Raw genomic sequence first — 22,006 nt, 5'->3', positions numbered from 1 at the left:
CCTGGTGATCTGACGTCAATTCCTGGAACCCATGTGAAGATGGAAAGAGAGTACTAACTCCACAAACTTATTTGGACCACCACATGTGCATTGCTTCCAACCCCCACATATCACACACACACACACACACACACACACACACACACACACACATACACACACACACACACACACACACACACACACAATTTCTTAAATGTATAGTATACAAAAGTTCTATTTCCTTACCTGGTTTGTTTGGATCAACATCTGTAGTGGTGGTATGAATATGAGCCTTAGGTTTGAAAGGCTGGCTACTCAAAAACTTCTCACACTGAAGGCTGTGGCAGAAGTTTTCAAGAAAGCGAAGCACAAATGATGCACTGTTCACTGGTGGGAGCTGAACGGTATGTTTTTTTCCATCAAAGAAGGCTATGAAGGGGGAAGGTAATGTCAGTCATCAGTCATCTCACAGAAAGATGAGAAATACAATAACAGAAGAATCAGTTCAGGAAATGCTCTTCAGGTTTTCGGTATGGATTTTGAAATTTAAAAAGGAATTGATAGCAATTTCTATTTAAAATATTCACAAACAAGATAACAGAAATGGCTTGGTTTACAGTAACCCTTCTTCTCCTAATATCCCATGAGTATAAAAGTTATGGTATGCAGTCATGATGGACACCGGCTACAACTTACTTTTCTCCATCTCTATTATCCTTTTTTATTTTTATGGTGCTAGAGACTAAACCCAGGCACTTGTGCGTGCAGGGCTTGCATACTACCCCTAAGCTCACCCCTTAGCCTTATCTTTGTAAGGTTTTCTTGTTGAGACACACTGTTCTTTAAAGCTTCTTCCAAGGTATGATGCCTAAGTAACTATCTTAACAAAGAATGTATAAGAAAAAAAATCAGTACCCTTTACTTAAATGTATAGTATTACACTGACATCAACTGTTGATTTCGGTTTTTGTTTATGTGACACAGAGACTCACAGTGGCTGACCTGGTACTTTTGAACTCACATTAGTCTTCCTGTTTCAGACCCCTGAGTACAGGGAGAATAGGTATGAAACTCTATATCTGGCTCTCATCTATCTGTTTTGATGAATGTAAACGTTCCAAATTTCTGTAAGTATATAACCACTATACTTTTTCTATTATATTTTCTATTATATCAGTATAATAAAATACTATAGTATAATATAAATTTTATAAATAATCTGTATGGTTTAATAGTCTGTCTTTGTAAACCTCCAATCAAATTTAAAACAGAAGTATAGTAAATAATTAGGATAATATACCAGTTATCGTTTCTCCTCCACGATTGTCTGGTTTCAGAAATAAAAACACAGCCTTGGCCTCAATGGCACAATCGATGCAGGCCTGCACAGTGCGCCGGAGAATCACATTCACAGGGCCTGGCCCATAGTGGTCTGGTAGCTGCTGGACTCTCTGTGGATCCAGGTAGGGGCCACAGTCTCCATGTTTATTTATATAAACACAGACTTGAGAAAAATGGATGTGAATAATGAAATTAATTAAATTTTGTGAAAATATTACATAATTGCCATATTCTATTAATGACATCATTTAAAGGAAAGTTAAAGGCAGTTCATATTAATGACCACTTCTACTACTGAAAACATGCAGGTAAATATATTAATATATTTAGATAAATATAATGAACATGCAAACACTAAAAATGCCTATTCAATATTTTCTAATGCTACTCAAACTGATCGTGTAAAATTTATGTTTGAGAAGACTTAAGGGCATCATAAAACCATTTTAACTTATTATTTCAAGAAGTAGTACAAAAAATTAAAGAGGAATCTCCTGTTTTTCTAGTTCTTTAAATTTTGAGGTTTACCCCAACTCCTCCTAGAGTTCCACCTACCCAACTTCATTGTATAGATAGCACATGAATTTCTTTTGATAACTGTTCATCCTTACTCATTTATGACTGAATTTCTTGTAGATCACCAGTAGTGTGCTTCAATTGCATTTTTATAATAAGATATATGTAACAGTAAATGTAATGACATAAACATTAACTACTAAGAAAAAATATTCTTCCTATATATGTCTAGGCTCATTGAGGAAACTTTAAACTTTTTATTTATAAAATAAAAGCATATAGTACGAAAGTTTTTCATTTATAATCATTGTGCCAAGTGCAGATAACTTTAATCACCAAAATCAACAACAGCAATATTCTACACTAAAAAAAGATTAGGTTCATCAGTATTGAAAGTATTTTCTTAAATCAAGAACACTTTACCCTATTAGTTTGTACTGAAATTTTTTACTGTATTGAAATATATGACAAATTGATTGACCCAGCAGCCAGAGGAAGAACAGGCTTTGTCACAAAAATAAAACCATGATTAAAACCTCAACTCATGGTACTAATGGCACAGATACATTCAGGATGTAAAGCAGAAATTTTTCAGTATTTTACCATCTTTCTACTACACATGTTGGGCATCCATTAGATGAAATCATTGGGACCAGAATATTAGTACAAACATACTGAGATAACTTGGGAATAAGTCTCAGCATAAAATTCATGGATACTTCATATACACTTTATACATAAGGCTGAAGGTAGTTTGTAACAATAATTTGGGGCACTTGTGCTTTGATTGCAACCCATCATACGAAGTAAGGTGGTTTTCACTCTGGTGCCATGTCAGTATTCAAAAGGTCATATTTTACATTCTTAGATTAGATGTGGTCAACTTGTACTCATTTACCTAGAGCATTAAAAATCAGAAATATTAAAAAATGAAGTTTACTGTATGTCTGTGGAAAAACAATTGGTATTTCAAAAATAATTTCCTTTCAGTGAGAAAGAAAAATGATAATTAAAAAGAGTGTATGAAGGGGGTAATTACGGGTATAAAGAAGTAAGTGGACATACTTTTTAAAAACAGAAAAGGAGTTACTAGAGAGATGGCTAAAACCATGAAGAGCACTGCGGGACTTGGTTCCCAGCACCCACATGGCAGCCTACAACTGTTTGTTATCTCTAGTCCCTGGGGAGCTGACATTCTCTTCTGGGCACTAGGCATACACATGTAGGCAAAAACCATTCACGAAATAAAGAGGAGAGTTGCAATAGGAAAAGAAATTAAGAAAATATAAAAGAGACGACAAAGATTTGCTTTGGTCTTTTCTCCTTCAAACTTACCAGAGAAGAATTTAATCACTCTGTCTTTTGACAGAAAAATTATTTTCAAAAGGAATGAGTCACCTTGGAGAACACATAATATGAAATAAGAAAATACTATAAAAAAGAAAGAAGGATTTGATAAGGACACAAATTCAAAATGTTGGATAGTGATTGTCAGGTGACATTTAAATAGAGTGGTTTTGCTTAACATTAAACTGAACTATCCGCATAGCAAAACGTATTAATATTTTATGCATTTTCAAGATCTCAACAACACTGAAATAAATGCTGAACAAAATGTGTAATTTTTATTATTGTTTTGAAATACTAACTTACCTGTAGACATCACTATTTTAGATGGCCCCACAGAAGACCTATTAGATGAAGAACTTCGCATCAGTGAACTTAGAGAAGCTGAAGATGTAGAAGAAACAACTGGAATACATTTCTCCTGTTTTAAGCAAGCAAGAGAAAAAAGAAACAAACAAACATAAGGACATGAAAAGTGCAGGTATATGTTCTCTCTTAAAAGCTTCCAGATGAGAAAAATAGCAGACATCATTGGATCACAAACAAACAACGTTGAAACATTCTGGGTACCAAAACTACAGTAATCTGCGAACTAAACTCAGGACTACAAGCTGTAACAGTGTCAGAGAAAGAGGCCAAAAGGCTAGGTAGGATTCTCTATCCTATTTTCTGATGATACCTTAGCCAACATTGTTAACTGTTTAAAACTTGCTTGATGTTTGAGGATCCCTGTAAGACATGTTTTTTTTCTCACTGTTAATTCTATAAATTCCTTTCCAATAAGCAAAACTAACCTCAGCAAGGCAGAGGACTTTAGAAAGCAGCCCTTCATTCCCATCATGTCTAGCCTACACTTCTCTGTACTGAACTCAGCAATAATTTTCTTAAAATTATAGTTTAGTGAAGATTGCTTGTTGCACATACGAACCAAATGTTTCTTCAACACAGTTAAATATTATTAGTATTTTGTTTATGTAAAATCTTGGGCTGTTTTTAAACTGCTCTCCAATATCACAAAGGGGATTCTTGTGCCAAGGAATGATATGACAAAAGAAAAAAGTAAAAACAAGAGTATCAATTAAGGTTGCTGCAATATACTTCTTTAAATTAAAGACTTCCATCTATATTCATAGTGGTCTAGTAAATCATGTGAAGTACTGAACTACAAATTTCATTTTTTAAATGTTTTTAAATACTGAACTCTATGAAGATATATAAAAAAGATGTATGTTTAATACCCCTAACTTCTTGAATATGTACAATTTTTTAGAAAATGGGTTAACATCTGATATTAACTTTCTAAAATTACATTTGATGTTTTGTGTGTATAGACATCTGCCCACAAATAATGTCTGTAGACCATATGCATGTCTGGTGCTCGCCAAAGACAGAAGGCAGCATTGGATGCCTGGAACTACTTCTATAGATGGATACGAGCTGACACGTGGGTACTAGGAGCCAAACCCAGGTCTTGTGGAAGATCACCAAGTGATTAACAGCTAAATAATCTCTCTAGTCCTTGTGCAAAAATCTTAAATGTAGGAAAAAATTACAGTTCATAAAGGATTCTGTTTTAAGAATATTTTCTATACCACAAAAACATGCTCAGTTACTAAAAATCTAAACATCTTTATCTTTTAATGAAATGAAAAAGTTAAATCATAGTAAACTGAAATGGTGCTTGTGAAAAAAATACCAATTTTAAATTTAGTATTTGTCCTTTATCTATTTCTTTCATTAAATAATGTTTACCATATTACCTTTTCAAAATTATATTAGCATCAATACTAGAAAATACAGCAATCAAAAGATAGTATTTAAAGATATTTTACATAACTATTATTAAACTAACTTCCAAACCAATTGGGAATGTGTTTTCAAATGCACTAAGAAATCATTTGACTCCAGGTGTAGTGGCTCATGCCTATAATCCCAGGACTCAGGGAGGCAGAGGCAAGCCAATCTCTGTGAGTTTGAGGCCAGCCCGGTCTACAAAGAGAGTCAAGAACAGCCAAGGCTATACAGAGAAATCTTGTCTTAAAAAAACAAAAGAAAACAAATTTAAAATGAGTATTTAACAATAAATTTCAAGATCAACATTTGTTTCCCATTATACATTAATATTATAAGGTATCTTGGTATAATACTAACCAAGCACCTAAAAGACTTGTATGAAAAAAAAACTTCAAGTCTCTAAAGAAAGAAATTGAAGATGGAAAGACCTCCCATGCTCCTGGATCAGTAGGATTAATAGAATAAAATTGGTCATCTAACCAAAAGTAATCTACAGGTTCAATGCAATCTCCATCAAAATCCCTAAACAGTTCTTTACAGACCTTGAAAGATCAATGCTCAACTTCTTATGGAAAAACAAAAAACTCAGAATAGCTAAAACAATCCTGTAAAATAAAAGATCTACCAGAGGAATCTGCATCCTGGGTCTCAAGTTCTACTATAGAGCAACAGTCATAAAAACAGCATAGTACTGGCACAGAAACACACTAGTGTATCAATAGAATCCAATTAAAGACCCAGAAATAAACCCACACAACTATGGACACTTGATCTTTGACCAAAAAAAAAGTCAAAAGCATACAATGGAAAAGAAAAACAGCATCTTCAACAAATGGTGCTGGTCTAACTGGAGGTTTACATGTAGAAAAATGCAAATAGATGGATATTTATCACCCTACACAAAACTAAAGTCCAAGTGGATTAAAGACCTCAACAGAAAACCAGACACACTAAATTTGTTAGAATAAAAAGTGGGGAAGAGCCTTAAACTCATTGGCACAGGAGACAACTTCCTGAACAGAACACCAACAGCCCAGGCTCTAAGATCAACAATTAATAAATGAGACCACATGAAACAGAAAAGCTTCTGTAAGACAAAGGACACAGTCAATGGGACAACACGATAGCCTACATTTGGAAAAAGATTTTTTACCAACCCTACATCTGACAAAGAGTTAATATCTAAAACATATAAAGAACTCAAGAAATTCAACATCACCAAACCAAATAACCCAATTGAGAAATGGGGCTTGGAACTAAACAGAGAATTCTCAACAGAAGAATATCAAATGGCTGAGAAACACTTAAAGAAATGCTTAACATCCTTAGTCATCTGAGAAACACAAATCAAAACAACTCTGAGATTCCATCTTACCCCCATCAGAATGGCTAAGATCAAAAACTCAAGTGACAGCACATGCTGGCGAGGATGTGGAGAAAGGGGAACATACCTTCATTGCTGGTGGGAGTGCAAACTTGTACAACCACTTTGGGAATGAATCTGGTGCTTTCTCAGAAAATTGAGAATAGTGCTACCTCAAGACCCAGCCATGCCACTCCTGGGAATATACCCGAAAGATGCTCCACTAACACAACAAGGACACATGTTCAACTATGTTCATAACAGTTCTACTCATAATAGCGAGAATCTGAAAATAACCTAGATGTCCCTCAACCAAAGAATCGATAAAGAAACTGTAGTATTTTTATACTATGGAATACTACTCAGCTATCAAAAACAAGAAAATCTTGAAATTTGCAGACAAATGGATGGAAATAGAAATGATCATCCTGAGCGAGGTAACCCAGACTTAGAAAGACACACATGAAATATAGTCACTTATAAGTCGATATTAGCCCACCAAGATGTCCTCTGAAAGATTCCACCCAGTGGGGGATTTAGACAGACACTGGGACATGCAGTCAGACTCTGTGTTGCAGCTGCAAATTGTATGTAGGAGTTGGGGATGGAGAAATGGGGGGTCAGTAGCTCCACAAGGAAACTATGAAGACTCTTGGATCTGGACCCAGGGGTCCTGCACAAACTGATGCACCAACCAAGGACATTGCAAGTGGAAGACTAAGACCACCTGTTGAGATGTAGCCACAGGGGGAGGGAGAGGAGCAGGGGGCTGCCTCTAACAAGCACTCTGGTGCCCTTGGTTTGTTCACTGTCCCTTAGCGGAGAAGCTCGGTGGGAGGATAGAGGAAGGGGATGCAGGCTATCCAGATGAGACCTGATAGGCTGTTGTCAGACTGTGGGGAGGAGACCCCACCTGTCAGAGTTCTAGGGGAAGGGAACAGGAAGTAAAAGGGAGGGTGGAAACAAGATGATGAGAGTGAAGGGACATAATCAGAATGTAATGTGAAAAAATTATAATAATAACAAAATAGTTTTAATTAATGTTAAGAACAACTTGCTTTTATGTTTAGCATAATGTATTTACAAATATTTCACACTGATATTTGTATTTTCTAAATGTTCTAAATAAAAATAATAGTGTTTTAAAAACAAGATGACATTATTTTGTCCCGTATGGCAAGCACTCACTGAAACAAACATTATGCTGATATCCCATTGAAATACTACATGTATAAGATAATATTGCGAAGATTTTGCATTATATTTAGAGTGCATATTTTACAGATATGGTATATATGAATATTTTTTAAATTCCATTTTTAAAAATATCAGCCTTCTAATTCCAGAATTTATTCCATTAATGTTCAATGTAATTATTATTATATTTGGGTCTAGGTATACCATTTTATTATGTGTTTTTTGTTTTTTTCTTTCATTCTTTTTGTTGTTGTTATTCAACTTCTATCTTCTGAGGAGTTAGCTGAATAATTAAACTTCCAGTATACACACTCTGCATTTTTTTACATTAGACTAGCAGCGTATCCGTAACTCCATATTCATTCATAAAAATTTATACAGAGCCAGGAGCAGAGGTACATGCTTGTAATACCAGCAGTGGGGGAGACAGAGGCAGGCCAGCCTGGTCTATAAGGTGAGTCTAGGACAGCCAAGGCTACACAGAGAAAATCTGCCACGAACAAACAAGAAAAATTCATAATGTAAAATTTCATATAAAATGTTGAAAATTATATAGGTCTTTATCCTTCACACTGAGGCTTTCATAAGGTAAATAGTTTATGTATTTATAACTATCTATGATATAAACTTAGAAATAATTATAAGAAAAAATTCTTTAGTATTTTCCTGTCCCAATCTATCCCTCCCTCTCTTCCTCCTGACTAATTACATGTTTAGAAAATCTCAACTTACTGTCTTTTCTCAATATTTCTCACTTTTGCACATTAGATAGCTTCTATTTTACTCTCCAGTTCATTCACTCTTTGTTCTTTCATTACCAGTCAATACTAGTTAATTTTGTCCAGTGACTATTGTACATTAGATATGACTCCTCCTCCATGCCTGACTCCAATTCCCCTCTCTGCCCTATCTGAGTCCCTGCACTGACTACCTTTGATGATGAATTGTGTGATACAGAAGTGTACGTTCCTCACAAATTGCTTTTGTTTCATAACAATAGAAAACATAACTAAGACAAAAGGAGCCTTACACATTTAATTCCACCCTAAAATGCCTCAGCATAGTCTTAGGAAATTGCTAAACTAAATGTGAGAAGTAAAACTCTAATACAGAAACTTACAATACATATTAGCATCAGATATGACCTACCTTTTTTCCTGACTTTCCACCTCTTTTCTTTGGTAGGACAATTTTAATAGTGATGTCTTTCTTAGTGGCTGAGGAATCTTCAGTTGGCTTAGTTTGTCCTGATTTCTTGCTGGTCTGTGGTACTGGCAGTAGGATAGTTGTTTTCCTTGGAGACTTCTTTGAAGATAGAGCTCCTTTGGAGGTGGAAGACTTTGTTTTCCTGGAGGTGGAAGACTTTGTTTTCCCACAGGTGGAAGACTTTGTTTTCCCTGTATTCTTCACTGTAAGTGCTGAGAAAAGAGCTTATCAACAAAATTAAAGAAAATGATATAGTAAGAAGATCATCTTATGATTAAAAACAGTTTATCTTTAAAACTTCCCAGAGGCTACCCATAAAAACTATGATTTCTTTTGAGACAGGGTTTATATCTGTACCTCTGGCTGTCCTGGAACTCACTCTGTAGATCAGGCAGTCTGTTAACTCAGAGACCACCTGCTTCTACCTCCCAATGCTGAAATTAAAGGTGTGCACCACCAGTGTCTGGCTTCATGAAAATTATTGTAAAATGTCCAATTAGTAAAACTATAGATGGAAAAAAGTATCATAAAGGCATACTTTAAAAAATCTGTCTTCTACTTTACTAAAAAGCCTAAAAGAAAATTTTTTAATTTCTTAAAATATACAATCAAAGTTAAACCAAGATAAAATAAATATAATTGGATAGATTCATAACCCCTAGTGAGACAGAAGCAGTAACTAAAAATCTACCAACTAAAGACAGTCCAACGACATATGGATTGAGCACAGAATTCTACCAGATGTTAAGGAATTAATGACAAGACTCCTCAAATTGCTCTGAAATAGAGAAAATTTTAAATTTTTCTCAGAAAATCATCATTACTCTGATACTAAAGCCAAACAAAGACTCTACAGAAGAAAACAATAGACCAATTTCCATTGTGAATATAGATAAAAAAATCTCAATAAAATATTATAAACTAAATTCAAGAACACACCAAAAAGATTGTCCATTATCAAGTAAACTTTATCCCAGAGAAGCAGTGGTAGTTCAACATATGTTAATAAATATATGTAATCCAGTATATAAATAGACTATAGTACAGAAACCACATAATCATATTATAACGATACCAAAAAAAGCCTTTAACAAAATTCTACATTGCTAATAAAACTCTGAAGAGACAAACATCAAAATAATTATGTTGAGGCAATTTATCACATTCAACATTCCATATGAGTGGGGAAATATTTTTTAAAAACACTTTCATTTAAATCACTCTTTCCATACCTGTTCACTATAGTGTCTAAGTCTTAGCTATATCATGACGATCATGATCTAAGATAATGTATAATAAAAAAGCATGTTAGAAACTGAAGAAAATAAAGTCAAGACATCAAAAGTCGCAGACTCTCCATGGTTATGGATTGGGTAGGATTAGTATTATGAAAATGGCCATTCTGTCAAAGGAAACTACAAATTCAATGTAATAACCATCAAAATTCTGACACAATTCTCACAGAAATACAATGGACAACCTACATTTTCATGTGAAAACATCCACACAAAATCAAAATAGCTGTACTTCAGAGCTTTATTAACACAAATATCATGATGTTGGCATAAAAGTAGACACATTAAATTATGGAATAAAATTAAAGACCTGAGTATAAGCCCAAACACCTACAAACAATGTCTGTGTGTGTGTGTGTGTGTGTGTGTGTGTGTGTGTGTGTGTGTGTGTGTGTGCGAGTAGAAAAGAGAGAATCTTCAACAAATGATACTGGTTAAACTGAATAGCTTCATGTAGGAGACTGAAAACAGGTCCATCTATCTCAACCTACAAAAACAAACTCCAAATAGACTAAGGACCTAAGCATAAGACTTGAAATGCTAAATTTGATTGAAGAGAAAATAGTGAATACACTTAAACTCATAGACAGAGGAAAGGACTCTTTGAAAAGGACCCCAGTAGTTTGTACATTAACATTAAAGTGAAATAAGACCCCATGAAGCTAAGAAGCTTCTGTACAGCAGAGGATACAATGATTTGAGCAAAAACAGACAAAACAAAAAATAATCCATTTCCTATTGTATATCTGACAGATGAGTAGTATATTTACAATATAGAAAGAAATAAAATAGATGAACACCAAAAAACAATTACCCTAATTTTACAAATGGGATATGGAACAGAACAAAGTTCTCAAAAGAAGAAGTACAAATTGCCAAGAAACCCTTTAAAAACGATGAACATCTGTACACACGAGGAAAACACATAAAAGCTCACCTTACCCTATTCAGAATGGCCAAAATCAATAAAACAAATGACTGCTCATGCTGCTTAAGATGCCAGGCAATGAGAACACTCATTCATTGCTGGTGGTAGTGAAAACTTGTAAGGCCACTATGGAAATCAGTATGACTCTTCCTCGAAGATAGAAATCAGTCTAACTCAAGCTCCTGTTATACCACTTTGGTATACACCCAAAGGACTCTACAACCTATAAGTTCAATTTTCTTAACCAATATATTTTATTACAAATTATTAACTGAGCGTATATCTCTTATAACCCAACTAACCCAAACAATAGGAAAAAGCATTAAAGAATAACAAAGCCATAGAATATCAGTTCTGAGGAACGATTCTCCTGCCATAATCAGCAAGATTTCTTCTGCTGGAACCTGGAGTAACCAGAACCCAGAACCTTAGCAGGAGCCCGGAGCCCTAAAGCCTTCCTTCGAGTGCTTCGCTCTAGGAGCATCTCAAAATGGAGCGATGAATAGCCAAAAACTATCCCAAGTCTCCCAAGGCCCTCCCTCCAGTTTTGGGGTCATTTATATATCTCCTCCCAGAGTCTGTTCACAGGATCTTTTCAGCTGGCAACAATCAAGCTCCCGCACAAGGTGGTTTGTCTTCTAGTGGATTAACCTCACCTGTTCTCACAAGACCATTCCAATCCCACACTTGAGATCATAAGTAAAATAGGTTTATCTTTCCTTCAACAACCTACTACAGAAATCCAGCTGGACAGTACAAGCTACTAGAAAACAACCTAGGACAAAAAGTGGGTTACCACCTTTTGAGGTGTTGGCCAAAGGGGTCCGACATCTAATACTACAGGACATGCCAACACTACTGGTTATCCCCTACAACTTGAGGGCAAGAATCTCAAAAGTAGTTTTAATTTGCTGAACACATGATATGTCAAGGAACATGTAAAAACTCAGCTGATACACAAATGGAAGCTTCCTTTCTATTGGCTATGGTTCACAGTATGAAAAGATGCTAGACACACTACCAGAGAGGAAAAGTAATCATCTCAACAAGCTACAAACTAAACAGGAAACAATTTAATTCTCTAAAAATATGAATTTATTAGAATGGCCAACTAATTTGATTTAGCACAGAAAATTTTATCAATTTATCACTGTGCTAGTTTTGGTATTTGTTTTCTTGAAACAAAAATCTATAATTCTTTTTAAAAATAGTATACTATTATACAATATTGAGGAACCATTTTACAAATCAATATAGAAAAACAAAGAAAAGCAGTCACCTGGAATTGCTTCTTCATCATTGAAAGATGGGGTTTGGTCTTTCCGAGGTTTGGTGAATCTTTTGCCCTTGGGTTTTTCCTTAGCTTTGTTGAGTTATGAAATGAAAAACATATATTACTCACATTTAATCCTAGAACACATTATGTTCCACTATGAATGCTAAACAATAAAGCTTCTAAAACAGCATCTTCCTGAAAAGGCTACACCATGCACACATGATGTGTAAGAACACATATCATAGCATGAGACTCTAAGAATGCAGTAGTGGCATGCATATCTTGGCAATAACCAAAAATTCTTTATTTGGACTTAAGATCCTAATCAAAGGACTATAGAAAACTGAAGAAAGCAAGGAAATCAAGATAATTTTAATCTGCAATATTCATCAGGGAAACATCTGATTGTCACAGACAGGGATGATGAAAATAACCAATAAAGAGAGAGATACAGTTTTGTCTTTGCAAGGGTTGTCGATTGCTCTATGCTTATGTTTTCTCTCAGCTTTAGGGTTGTGTTTTTTTGGGGTTTTGGGGTTTTATTTTGTTTTTTGTTTTTGTTGTTTGTTTGTCTTTTGAGGTATGGAAAGTAAAAGAAAAATTATACAAAAGTAAAGCACAATCAGAATGGATACATCAAGAGAATACTCATGTACATAAGGCAAGGCTACACTGCCTAACAAGGGAGTAGTAAGATCTTAACAGCTAGCGAGTCAGAGAGTTTGCATTAAGACTGTATCTCCTAGTAAAATCAGCAGCAACACACATAAATTCTCACCAGCATCACTGCCCAAACATGAGATGAACAATGGTAACAAAATATATACAAACTGGACAGAGAAAAGCCTCTGAGGACTCAACCCTACACAAAGGACTATATAAAACTAAGGAGCTGGGAAAGAGAGAGTTGCGAATAGCACACCAATTCACTGCCAGATGCATAAATCCAGCCATCAAAACATTATACAGGTACTATTATAGACTGAAAAGGTTATATTTCAGGATATATATGGACATAGATAATCTTAAATATAGCACTAACAATTAGTGAGAAAGAAGGCATGAATTTGGCATAGAAAAGAAGAGAATAAGTGAAAGGTTTTGGAAGGATGAAAGGCCAGTGAGAAGGGTTGAAATTAAATTATAATCAGGAAACAATCTAATTCTCCAAAAGGATAAACTTAGTATAATAAGAGACAACTTTGACTTAGATGGTGAAAATTTCTGACCATTTATCTTTGTTCTCCTAGCATTTTTTTTCTTAGGAAAAAAAGTCTTTCTGCCTGAAAATATTACATTATTATTCAATACATAGAAAATATGTTGTGACAGAGGAAGGATAACAGGCTACCAAGAAGAGACTTGATACCCTATGAGCATATACAGGGGGAGGTGGTCCCCCTCAGGCACAGTCATAGGGGAGGGGAATAAGGGGAAAATGGGAGGGAGGGAGGAATGGGAGGATACAAAGGATGGGATAACGATTGAGATGTAATATTAATAAATTAATAAAACATTTTTAAAAAGAAAATACATTGTGAATAATATAGATTAAAAAACAAACCAATCACCTGGATATGTTTCTTTTTCTTTAAAAGATACAGTCTCGTCTTTGCAAGGTTTATCAACTGTTGCATGCTTACGTTTTCTCTCAGCTTTATGAGGGATGAAATGTAAAAAATTAAAAAAAAAAGATACACACGTAAAGCTATGACACTTTATGTTTAATCCACTATGCTTTCCAAATAATAAAGCTTCTAATACTACTGCATATCCTCTAATATAGCCCTGTCATAAAATAGACTACCATCATGCTCACATGATATGCAATGCTCCCCTATATGACCTGATAACCTTAAAGATGCAGCAGTAGTGTTCATACCTTGAGCTCTTTTTCTTTAATTAAACATTTTTGTTTTTTACATATACATTTATATTATTATACATATATACAATAATCTAACTATAGCAAGCATAACCGTGACACAATCAGGAATTATATAAATGTTACATTCTTAGTGTTTTGGCTATTTGTATTTGACAGCCTTGAAGAAAAATTCTTTCATATCTTGGTGAGTCTAAAATTCTGAATGTAAATCAGTCTCCATTACATCTTGTCATCATCAACTTAAAACATCTATCTAGGCCTAAAAACATCTTAACCCCTAAACAACTAAGCTTCATAGTAAAACTAGGCTACCTGGTCTTCAACTCCATCAGAGACTTGAGAAGGAATAAACTTGATTACCTGAGTATGCTAGGAGTGCAGGTTAGTAGCTTCCCAAATGCGAAGATGACAGATACCATTTGCTACCTAACCAGTCACCCAAACTCTCTATTATGTTAGAGCATCTTCTTTATCCTTCTGGCCCAATATATCTGATAGACATATTTGTGAGGCAGGAACTATTGAGGACTTGCTTACCCTGTCTTAGCGGAGTTTGGCCAATGACTCTGCCTGCAGCCAAACTTGTCCTTTTGTAGGCAGAATTCTGTCTGTGGTAGAAATGAGGACATTTTGCCCAGTGGCTTGTTTGCCACATTTGAAGCCATCTCCATAAGGAGGTTCTTTGATGCTCATCATCCTCTTCAAAGTAGGCAGAGTGTTGCCAGGAGTTAACCTGTCTCATTGTCAGTGAATTTTAAAATGGTAAAAGCATTTTTAAATGCCATATTCTGCATGTCTCTGAGGTTTTTGAAGACCTTATCTAAGTATCCTACCTTATATTTCTATAGAATCATATCAATCTGCTGCACCAAAAATTTATATTCTTGTGATAAAAGTAGACTAGCAATTGACATGACCATGAATTGGCCAGCTAACGATTAACTTGTATAACTCATTTATCCTAAACAGCTTGCAATAGAACTTTCAAAGTATTGGAAGTAAACTTTGTATTATAATTGAGTTGTCTGGGTATAATACCTCATATAAGAATAGAAATATATATATTTATATAATTATATATATTAAAAATTATGTAGATATATATAATGTGTGTGAAGAATAATCCTACATTTGAGTTCTATACCACTGTATCTAGAATACTTGGACTAAGACCCACTCAACAAGAGAGACAGAATGCCTGATACTGGAATCCCAGCTATCAACTCAGTGTGAGTGAAATCAAGATCACTGAGCGAGAGAGTTTACAATTGCTATTTTAGTAAGCCAGCATAATCCATAACAAAACTATATCAGTACATCTTTATACCCACAGACAATTATAGTCTTCACTCTTCATCATAAAAACTTCTCTTTGCAATAGACAGAAACCTCTACAGAAAACCACAACCAATTATAATGCAGAGTCTAGTGGAGTCTAGTCTATCTACAGGACACTCCTACACCTAAAGTAAAGCTAAGAGAACACTGTCCATGCTGAGGTTGAAAGATTCTACAAGCCAGAGGATGAGGGAGTTTGCTATGAGGCTCTGTGTCTTAGTAATATCAGAACTGATACCCATAAATTCTCACCAACATGACTGCCCAAACATTAACTGAAGAATGGCACTTATACATAAGTAAGCCAGACAGAGAAAAGCCTATCAAACCCAAACCCTATAAAAAGAAATACAAGGAACTTAGGAAAGCTGAGAACTGGTCATCTGGTTCCAAATATCCAACCCTATATTTAGGACTATATATGTATTTAAACAGACATGTATTTTATGGAAATAGTGAGAAATGAAGCCATGAATTTGTAGGAGAGAAGAAATGGTATATGGGAAGATTAGAAGGGAGGAAAAAGAAGGCATTAAAGTTGAAAGTAAATTACAATGGGGAGAGGGGGGGAAGGAGGGAGGGAGGGAAAGAACTTTTGATAATAGCATGAAAAAAACTATAATCAGGAAACAATACATTTCTCCAGACTGGGTGACAAATGCCAGTAATCCTAGCACTCAGAAGGCATAGGCAGGGAGACCACTGTGAGTTCAAGGCCAGCCTAGTCTACAAAGTAAGTCCAGGAGAGCCAAGGCTACACAGAGAAACCTTTTCTCCAAAGTCAACAACAACAAAACATCAAAATAACAAACAAGCAGAAAAAAACACCAAAATACAAAAACAAAAATGAAAAAAAAAAACCACACACCAATATATTTCTCCAAAAGAATGAACTTAGTATAATGAGACAATGTGACTTAGCACAGTGAAAATTTCTACCAATTTATTACTGTGTTACTTCTTGTGTTTGTTTTCTTCCTTTTTGAGAATATAAACACTTATTCATTAATTTAGCAGTGCATAGCGGTATTACCATTGCCAAACATGGTGCCATTTGTTGAAGACTTGGGCTTAACAAACAAGACATTTGCAAAGTTATCTGGGCAAATAAGAAGCTAACATGATAGCTTTTAAATTAATTACAAAAATATATAAATGCTTTAAAACATATTCAGAATAGAGAACAGTATGAGCTTGCATAAAGACATTGACTAAGCCTAAGAAGTCAGGGACGGTCGAGCAGGTAACAACATATTGGTGGAAATGAAAAGAAAAGAAAACTACATGAAAAAAGATCAAGAGATCTTTAAGGCCAACTTATTCTATTTTAACATAAAATCTCACATTATACTGCTAAACTTTTATCAGGTTTTTTAAATCACCAAATCAAGGAGTAAAATGATATAAAACATTTATTAGAATTAAAATGTTTTTATCAATAATTAATCCAAATGATGTAAATTCAAACATAAATATCCGTGTGGTGGCACAAGCAGGTAGGATTTGCTGAAGGAGGCAGAGGCAGGAGGATCACGTGTTTGTTTTCTTAAAAGAAAGGACAGGGCTGGAGAGATGGCTCAGCACTTAAGAGCACTGATTGCTCTTCCAGAACTCCTGAGTTCAATTCCCAGCAACCACATGGTGCTCACAATCATCTATAATGGGATCTCTCTTCTGATATGAGTGGACACAGACCAATATACATAATATATTATTTATATTACATATAATTCATATACGTGTATACACACAAATTATACACATGTATGCACTTATGTGCATACACATATATTAAGAAATATGTGCATATGCATATTTATATGTATATGTACATATATAAATATACATAATATTTCATTAAAAATGAAAGATTCTTGCCTTCCAAAAATTACACAATTATTCAATATACAGAAGCCATGTTGCAAATCAATATAGACAAAAGTTTTTCTGAGCTTTGATGAGGTATGAAATGAAATTTTAAACACAATTGAAGCTAGAAGACATTTTGTCCCACTCAGTATGTGTGCCAAATAATAAAAGTTCTTATGTAGTCATAAAAAGGCCACTGTTTTGCTCACATGATGAGTTAACAATGCCCATCATGGCACGGTAATTCTAAGGATGCAGTAGTGACATACATACCTTGGTGATAACCAACAGCATTTTCCTTGAACTTAAGACCTACTCAACAAGAGGGAGACTATGCCTGCTACTTGAAATCCACCTAAAAACGCTGTGCTAGTAAAGTAAGCATTATTGGTGGAGAATTTACAATCACTAATTTGCTAAAGCAGCATAATATTTAACAATACTATGTAAACGTTGGTTGCTACAACTTCAGGTAGCTGTTGTGTTTACTATTCATATGCCAAACTAGAAAGAGAAAAGGCCAGGATGCATCAGCCCTACACAATGAATTATAGGCAACTGAAGAAAGTGGGAAAGTGGAGAAGTGGCCTTCTCCAAGGAAAAACACAACAACTTAGTTGTCTGGAGCCAAAAGGCAAGCCCTTGAATCACACATACAAGTTAACATTCTACAGACTGGACAAGTTATAGTTCAAATTATGTATTTGTATACATATACAACACATGAATTTAGTAGTAATTAGTGAAAAAAGTCATCAATTTGAAGAGCAGGAGGGTATACAGTAAGGCTTGGAGAGAGAAAAGGGGAAAGAGAAAGGAAAAAATTAAATTGTATGCTCAAAGAACTTTCCTTTTTTAAAGCTAAGAGTTAATAATCAAAAAAATCTAATTCTCAAAAACAATGAACTCATTAGAATAACCAGCTAATTTGAATTAGCACAGTGAAAATGTCTATCAATTCATCAGTGTGCTACTTTTTACATTTGTTTTCTTAAAATGAAAAAGTCTTTGCTTCTAAAAATTCAACATACAGCAACCATATTGTATATAGTATAAAAATAAAAACAAAGCAATAACCTGGGCCTTCTCCTTCATCTTCCCAAGGTATGGGCTGGTCTTCCACAGGTTTGCTGTCTGCTTTACCCCTGCATTTTCTCTCAGCTTTGTTGTGTTATGAAATGAAAAGCAAAAATGATACACATGTAAAGCTGGAACACATGATGTTGAATATGTATGCCATATAAAAAGGTTATAATTGTAATGTATACACTCTAATATGCTGTTGTCATAAAAAGGCGCAGGTGATATGCAGCTTCATAACATGTCCACGTAAAATGCATCTACCAGTCGCCTGGCAGCCCAGCAGACAACTGTAATATTTTAGATGAAGATTGATGACAACGTTCATTTTGACTATGTTCACAGCAAATCAATAAGGAAACCAATGATATATTTCAATATCCACAGCTGAACAGCTTTCTTATTAATAATGAAGTTTACAGAGTAAAATCTACTAATTCTAAATAAAGAAGCCTTTGAGAGAGAGAGAGATGAAAGACTTAGACATATTCAAATGTCAACTATGTTTGCTTGGAGTGTTTTACCTTATAAATTTGAAGAGTAGTCAGTCTACTGCTTTGCTTTTTCCATACTCAAAGATGATATAAGATCTATACATTTAACTTGAGATAACAAATATCAAAACTTTTCATAGCTTTGATATTCCACTTTTTTTTTCACCAAAAAGGAAGCAATCTATCATCAGCTACCAAGGCTGAAGATGTCACTTTTCTTACTGCCCATATAATGGCATAACTTTTGACAGTATAACGATGTAACTTTCTTTTTACTGCCACTAAAAATTTCCACCTCATTTACTATTAATTCACCTATTTACAACCAGCTTCTTATTTAAGTCTTAACAACTACCTTATACTCCATGTTTAAGACTTGCACTTTCTTAATTAAAAAAAGAAAAATACAAAGACAAGTAATATCAATCACAGACATAGGGGAGGGAAGAAGGGGGGGAAGTGGGAGGGAGGGAAGAATGGGAGGAAACAGGGAAGGGCTAACAATCGAGATGTAATATGAATAAATTAATAAAAAAATAAAATTTAAAAAAATTAACATTACTTTCCCTTACACAATATCTCTGTCATCATTTTCAGGACTAGAACTCCATCACTGATGACTCATCACACTGACATCGTCACTAAAGATTGCAGCTAAGGCCCTGATATGGTAATTCTGTTATGTGACCCCTGTGAAAGGGTCATTTGACCCCCAAAGGGGCTGCAATCCACAAGTTGAGAACCACTGTTTTAGCAAAAGGGACCCCACTCCTAACACTAGAAGCCACTGCCAGTGTTACTGGTTACACTCTACACTGTGACACCAAGAATCTTAAGTTAGTTTTAATTTCCTGAATATGCCACAAATGTATTCATACCTCCATTGAGAAACAGTCTGACTTTCTGTGGTTCATATAGCTAAAAGCTGCTATAAACACTACTACAGGAGAAAAATAACCATCAAGAGAGAGGTCTATTAATACTGTGAGCTACAAGAACCACCCTTCTCTAAGATATGCATGCTGATACAATAGTAACACAAGTGTTACGGAGTAACAAAGCACTTTTTGATTGAATTTAAGGTCCATTGCATGAGATGGAACCATACCTGACACTGTTAATGAGAAGAACCTGTGACAAGGTAAGTCACGTTTTAAAGAAGAAACCTATAAACAAGGTTCTTCTGAATAGACCTTTCGATAAAACGCCCCCTAATGGCATATTGTTATACTCACTGACTAATGTATCACTCAGACATCATCAGAAAAGCATCTTTAAATAGATGATAATTAGCAAAGAGACCTACAACTGGACAACTTTCAGAGAATGGAGACTTTAGAGCCTCCAACCTTAAATACAATGTCTATCTCGCAGCCTTCCCCCTCAAAGCTCAGGCAACTATGTGGAAAAGCAGGCAGAACGACTCTAGGCAGGGGCAGAAAAGGATGTCTCCCACATAATATTTTTCAGAAACACAGCAGATGAATATAATGACTCAGAAAGACAGTAACAAAATATGTATGTCTTGTAGAAGCTCATGTCTCACAAAATCCCAGCATGAAGAACAGTAGGTGGTCACAAAAAGAAAAGAAAGAAAGAAAGCCACAGAAAAAATATCACCTTGAGGGAGCTGGAAAGATGGCTCAGAGGTTAAGAACACTGGCTGTTCTTCCGAAGGTTCTGAGTTCAATTCCCAGCAACCACATGGTGGCTCAGAACCATCTGTAATGTGATCTAATGCCCTCTTCTGTCATGCTGGCAGAGCACTGGATACATAATAAATAAATAAATCTTTTAAAAAAAATCACCTTGAGCTGTTTGGCCATCTTTCCCTTGTCTGGCTTCATCTTCCACTGAATTGGTGAATCCTCTGCCCTTGGGTTTTTTCCCAGCTTTGTTGAGGTATGAAACGAAAAATAAAAATTATGAACATTTACAGCTGGAAGTCATTATGTTCCTCTATGAATACTAAATAGTAAAGCTTTTTCTGCATAAAACACAGAATCTCCTCCTACAATGCTGTCATGAAAAGGCTACCATCATGCTCATGTGATACACAGTTGCCTTGGTAGCTCAGTTCAGATAAATGTATAATTTATGTAAAAAGAACCAACTGGTTATTTTTAAAGTATTTACAGTGAAATATAAATATCAGAATGGGTGGTTTCAAAATTAGGTTACTAGGAAAAATGAATTTTACCTAACAAATACTACTAATTATAAGTAAAAATGATTTGCAGATGGAGATATGAAACACACACACATACACACACACACACACACAGCTGAAATGTAGGGCTATATTTATTAAAGTTGAAACAGTCTAATGCTTTGCTTTTTCATTACCCAAATACCATACCATACAAATAAACAGGACCTGTGATAGCTAAAATCTCATCATTTTGCAGGCTTTTTATTCCACTTCTACTACTCACCAAAAACAACATAGTCCATCTTTAGTTGCTAGGGGAAATGTAAAATTATTTAACTGGTACTATAACTTTATCCCTCATTTACAACTAATTTACATATATATACCAGATTTTAGCTTTGATTTTAACAACTACCTTACAATCTAGGTTCAAAGCTTCTAGTTATAACAAAAAAGCTCTAGTAATATTATTTACATTACTTTTTCTTACATTGTCTTCCTGCCATCACTTTCAGGATATTGACCAGAACCAGACCACTGCTGCCCCATCACACTGACCTCATCACTAAAGAATCCAGCTAATGCTCTGAATTGTAATTCTTGGCAATTGCTAGATCTCTTGTACCACCAAGACAAAAGTGTCCCTTTCTCTACTTTCATCTCCCTTACTTCCTATCTTTGGATTTAGACTAACTAATCATGTTTTACATGCTCATTGCAAAGTTTACCCAAAGTTCCATCTTTATCCAATCCATTATGTTTCTTCTGTTTCTTTTTCTACACCTGATACAACTTGCACTCAACTGTCTACCTCCACCAATACTTCTAAATGAAGTATCCCTTTATCAGTCCTGAGCAGTGTGAGCCATCTCCTGACTGGGTCACATTCTCAGTTACTTTCTCCAATAAAAAGCAACAGAATAAAGATTAGCAAACTAGT

The 22,006-nt window shown here is 34.9% G+C and overlaps 1 protein-coding gene across 5 annotated transcripts in view; it reads right to left on the bottom strand.

The window, feature by feature from the left end:
• LOC311602556 (sex comb on midleg-like protein 2) overlaps positions 1-22,006 on the bottom strand; it is a 97,731-nt gene that overhangs the window by 28,222 nt on the left and 47,503 nt on the right. For 2 of the 5 annotated variants that reach the window (XM_084790811.1, XM_084790815.1), the window contains exons 9-16: positions 20,723-20,806; positions 18,418-18,501; positions 13,817-13,900; positions 12,249-12,332; positions 8,690-8,970; positions 3,493-3,607; positions 1,283-1,486; positions 229-411 (exon numbers count right to left, since the gene is read on the bottom strand). In XM_084790811.1, the coding sequence (XP_084646937.1) occupies positions 229-411; positions 1,283-1,486; positions 3,493-3,607; positions 8,690-8,970; positions 12,249-12,332; positions 13,817-13,900; positions 18,418-18,501; positions 20,723-20,806 (1,119 nt within the window). The remainder of the gene's footprint in view (positions 1-228; positions 412-1,282; positions 1,487-3,492; positions 3,608-8,689; positions 8,971-12,248; positions 12,333-13,816; positions 13,901-18,417; positions 18,502-20,722; positions 20,807-22,006) is intronic. The other 3 variants (XM_084790812.1, XM_084790814.1, XM_084790813.1) reach the window with 3 other exon arrangements.

Source organism: Acomys minous, assembly GCF_964271855.1.
Source record: "Acomys minous genome assembly, chromosome: 7".
Classification (NCBI taxonomy): Eukaryota; Metazoa; Chordata; class Mammalia; order Rodentia; family Muridae; genus Acomys; species Acomys minous.
This window is presented reverse-complemented; position numbering and strand designations above follow the sequence as displayed.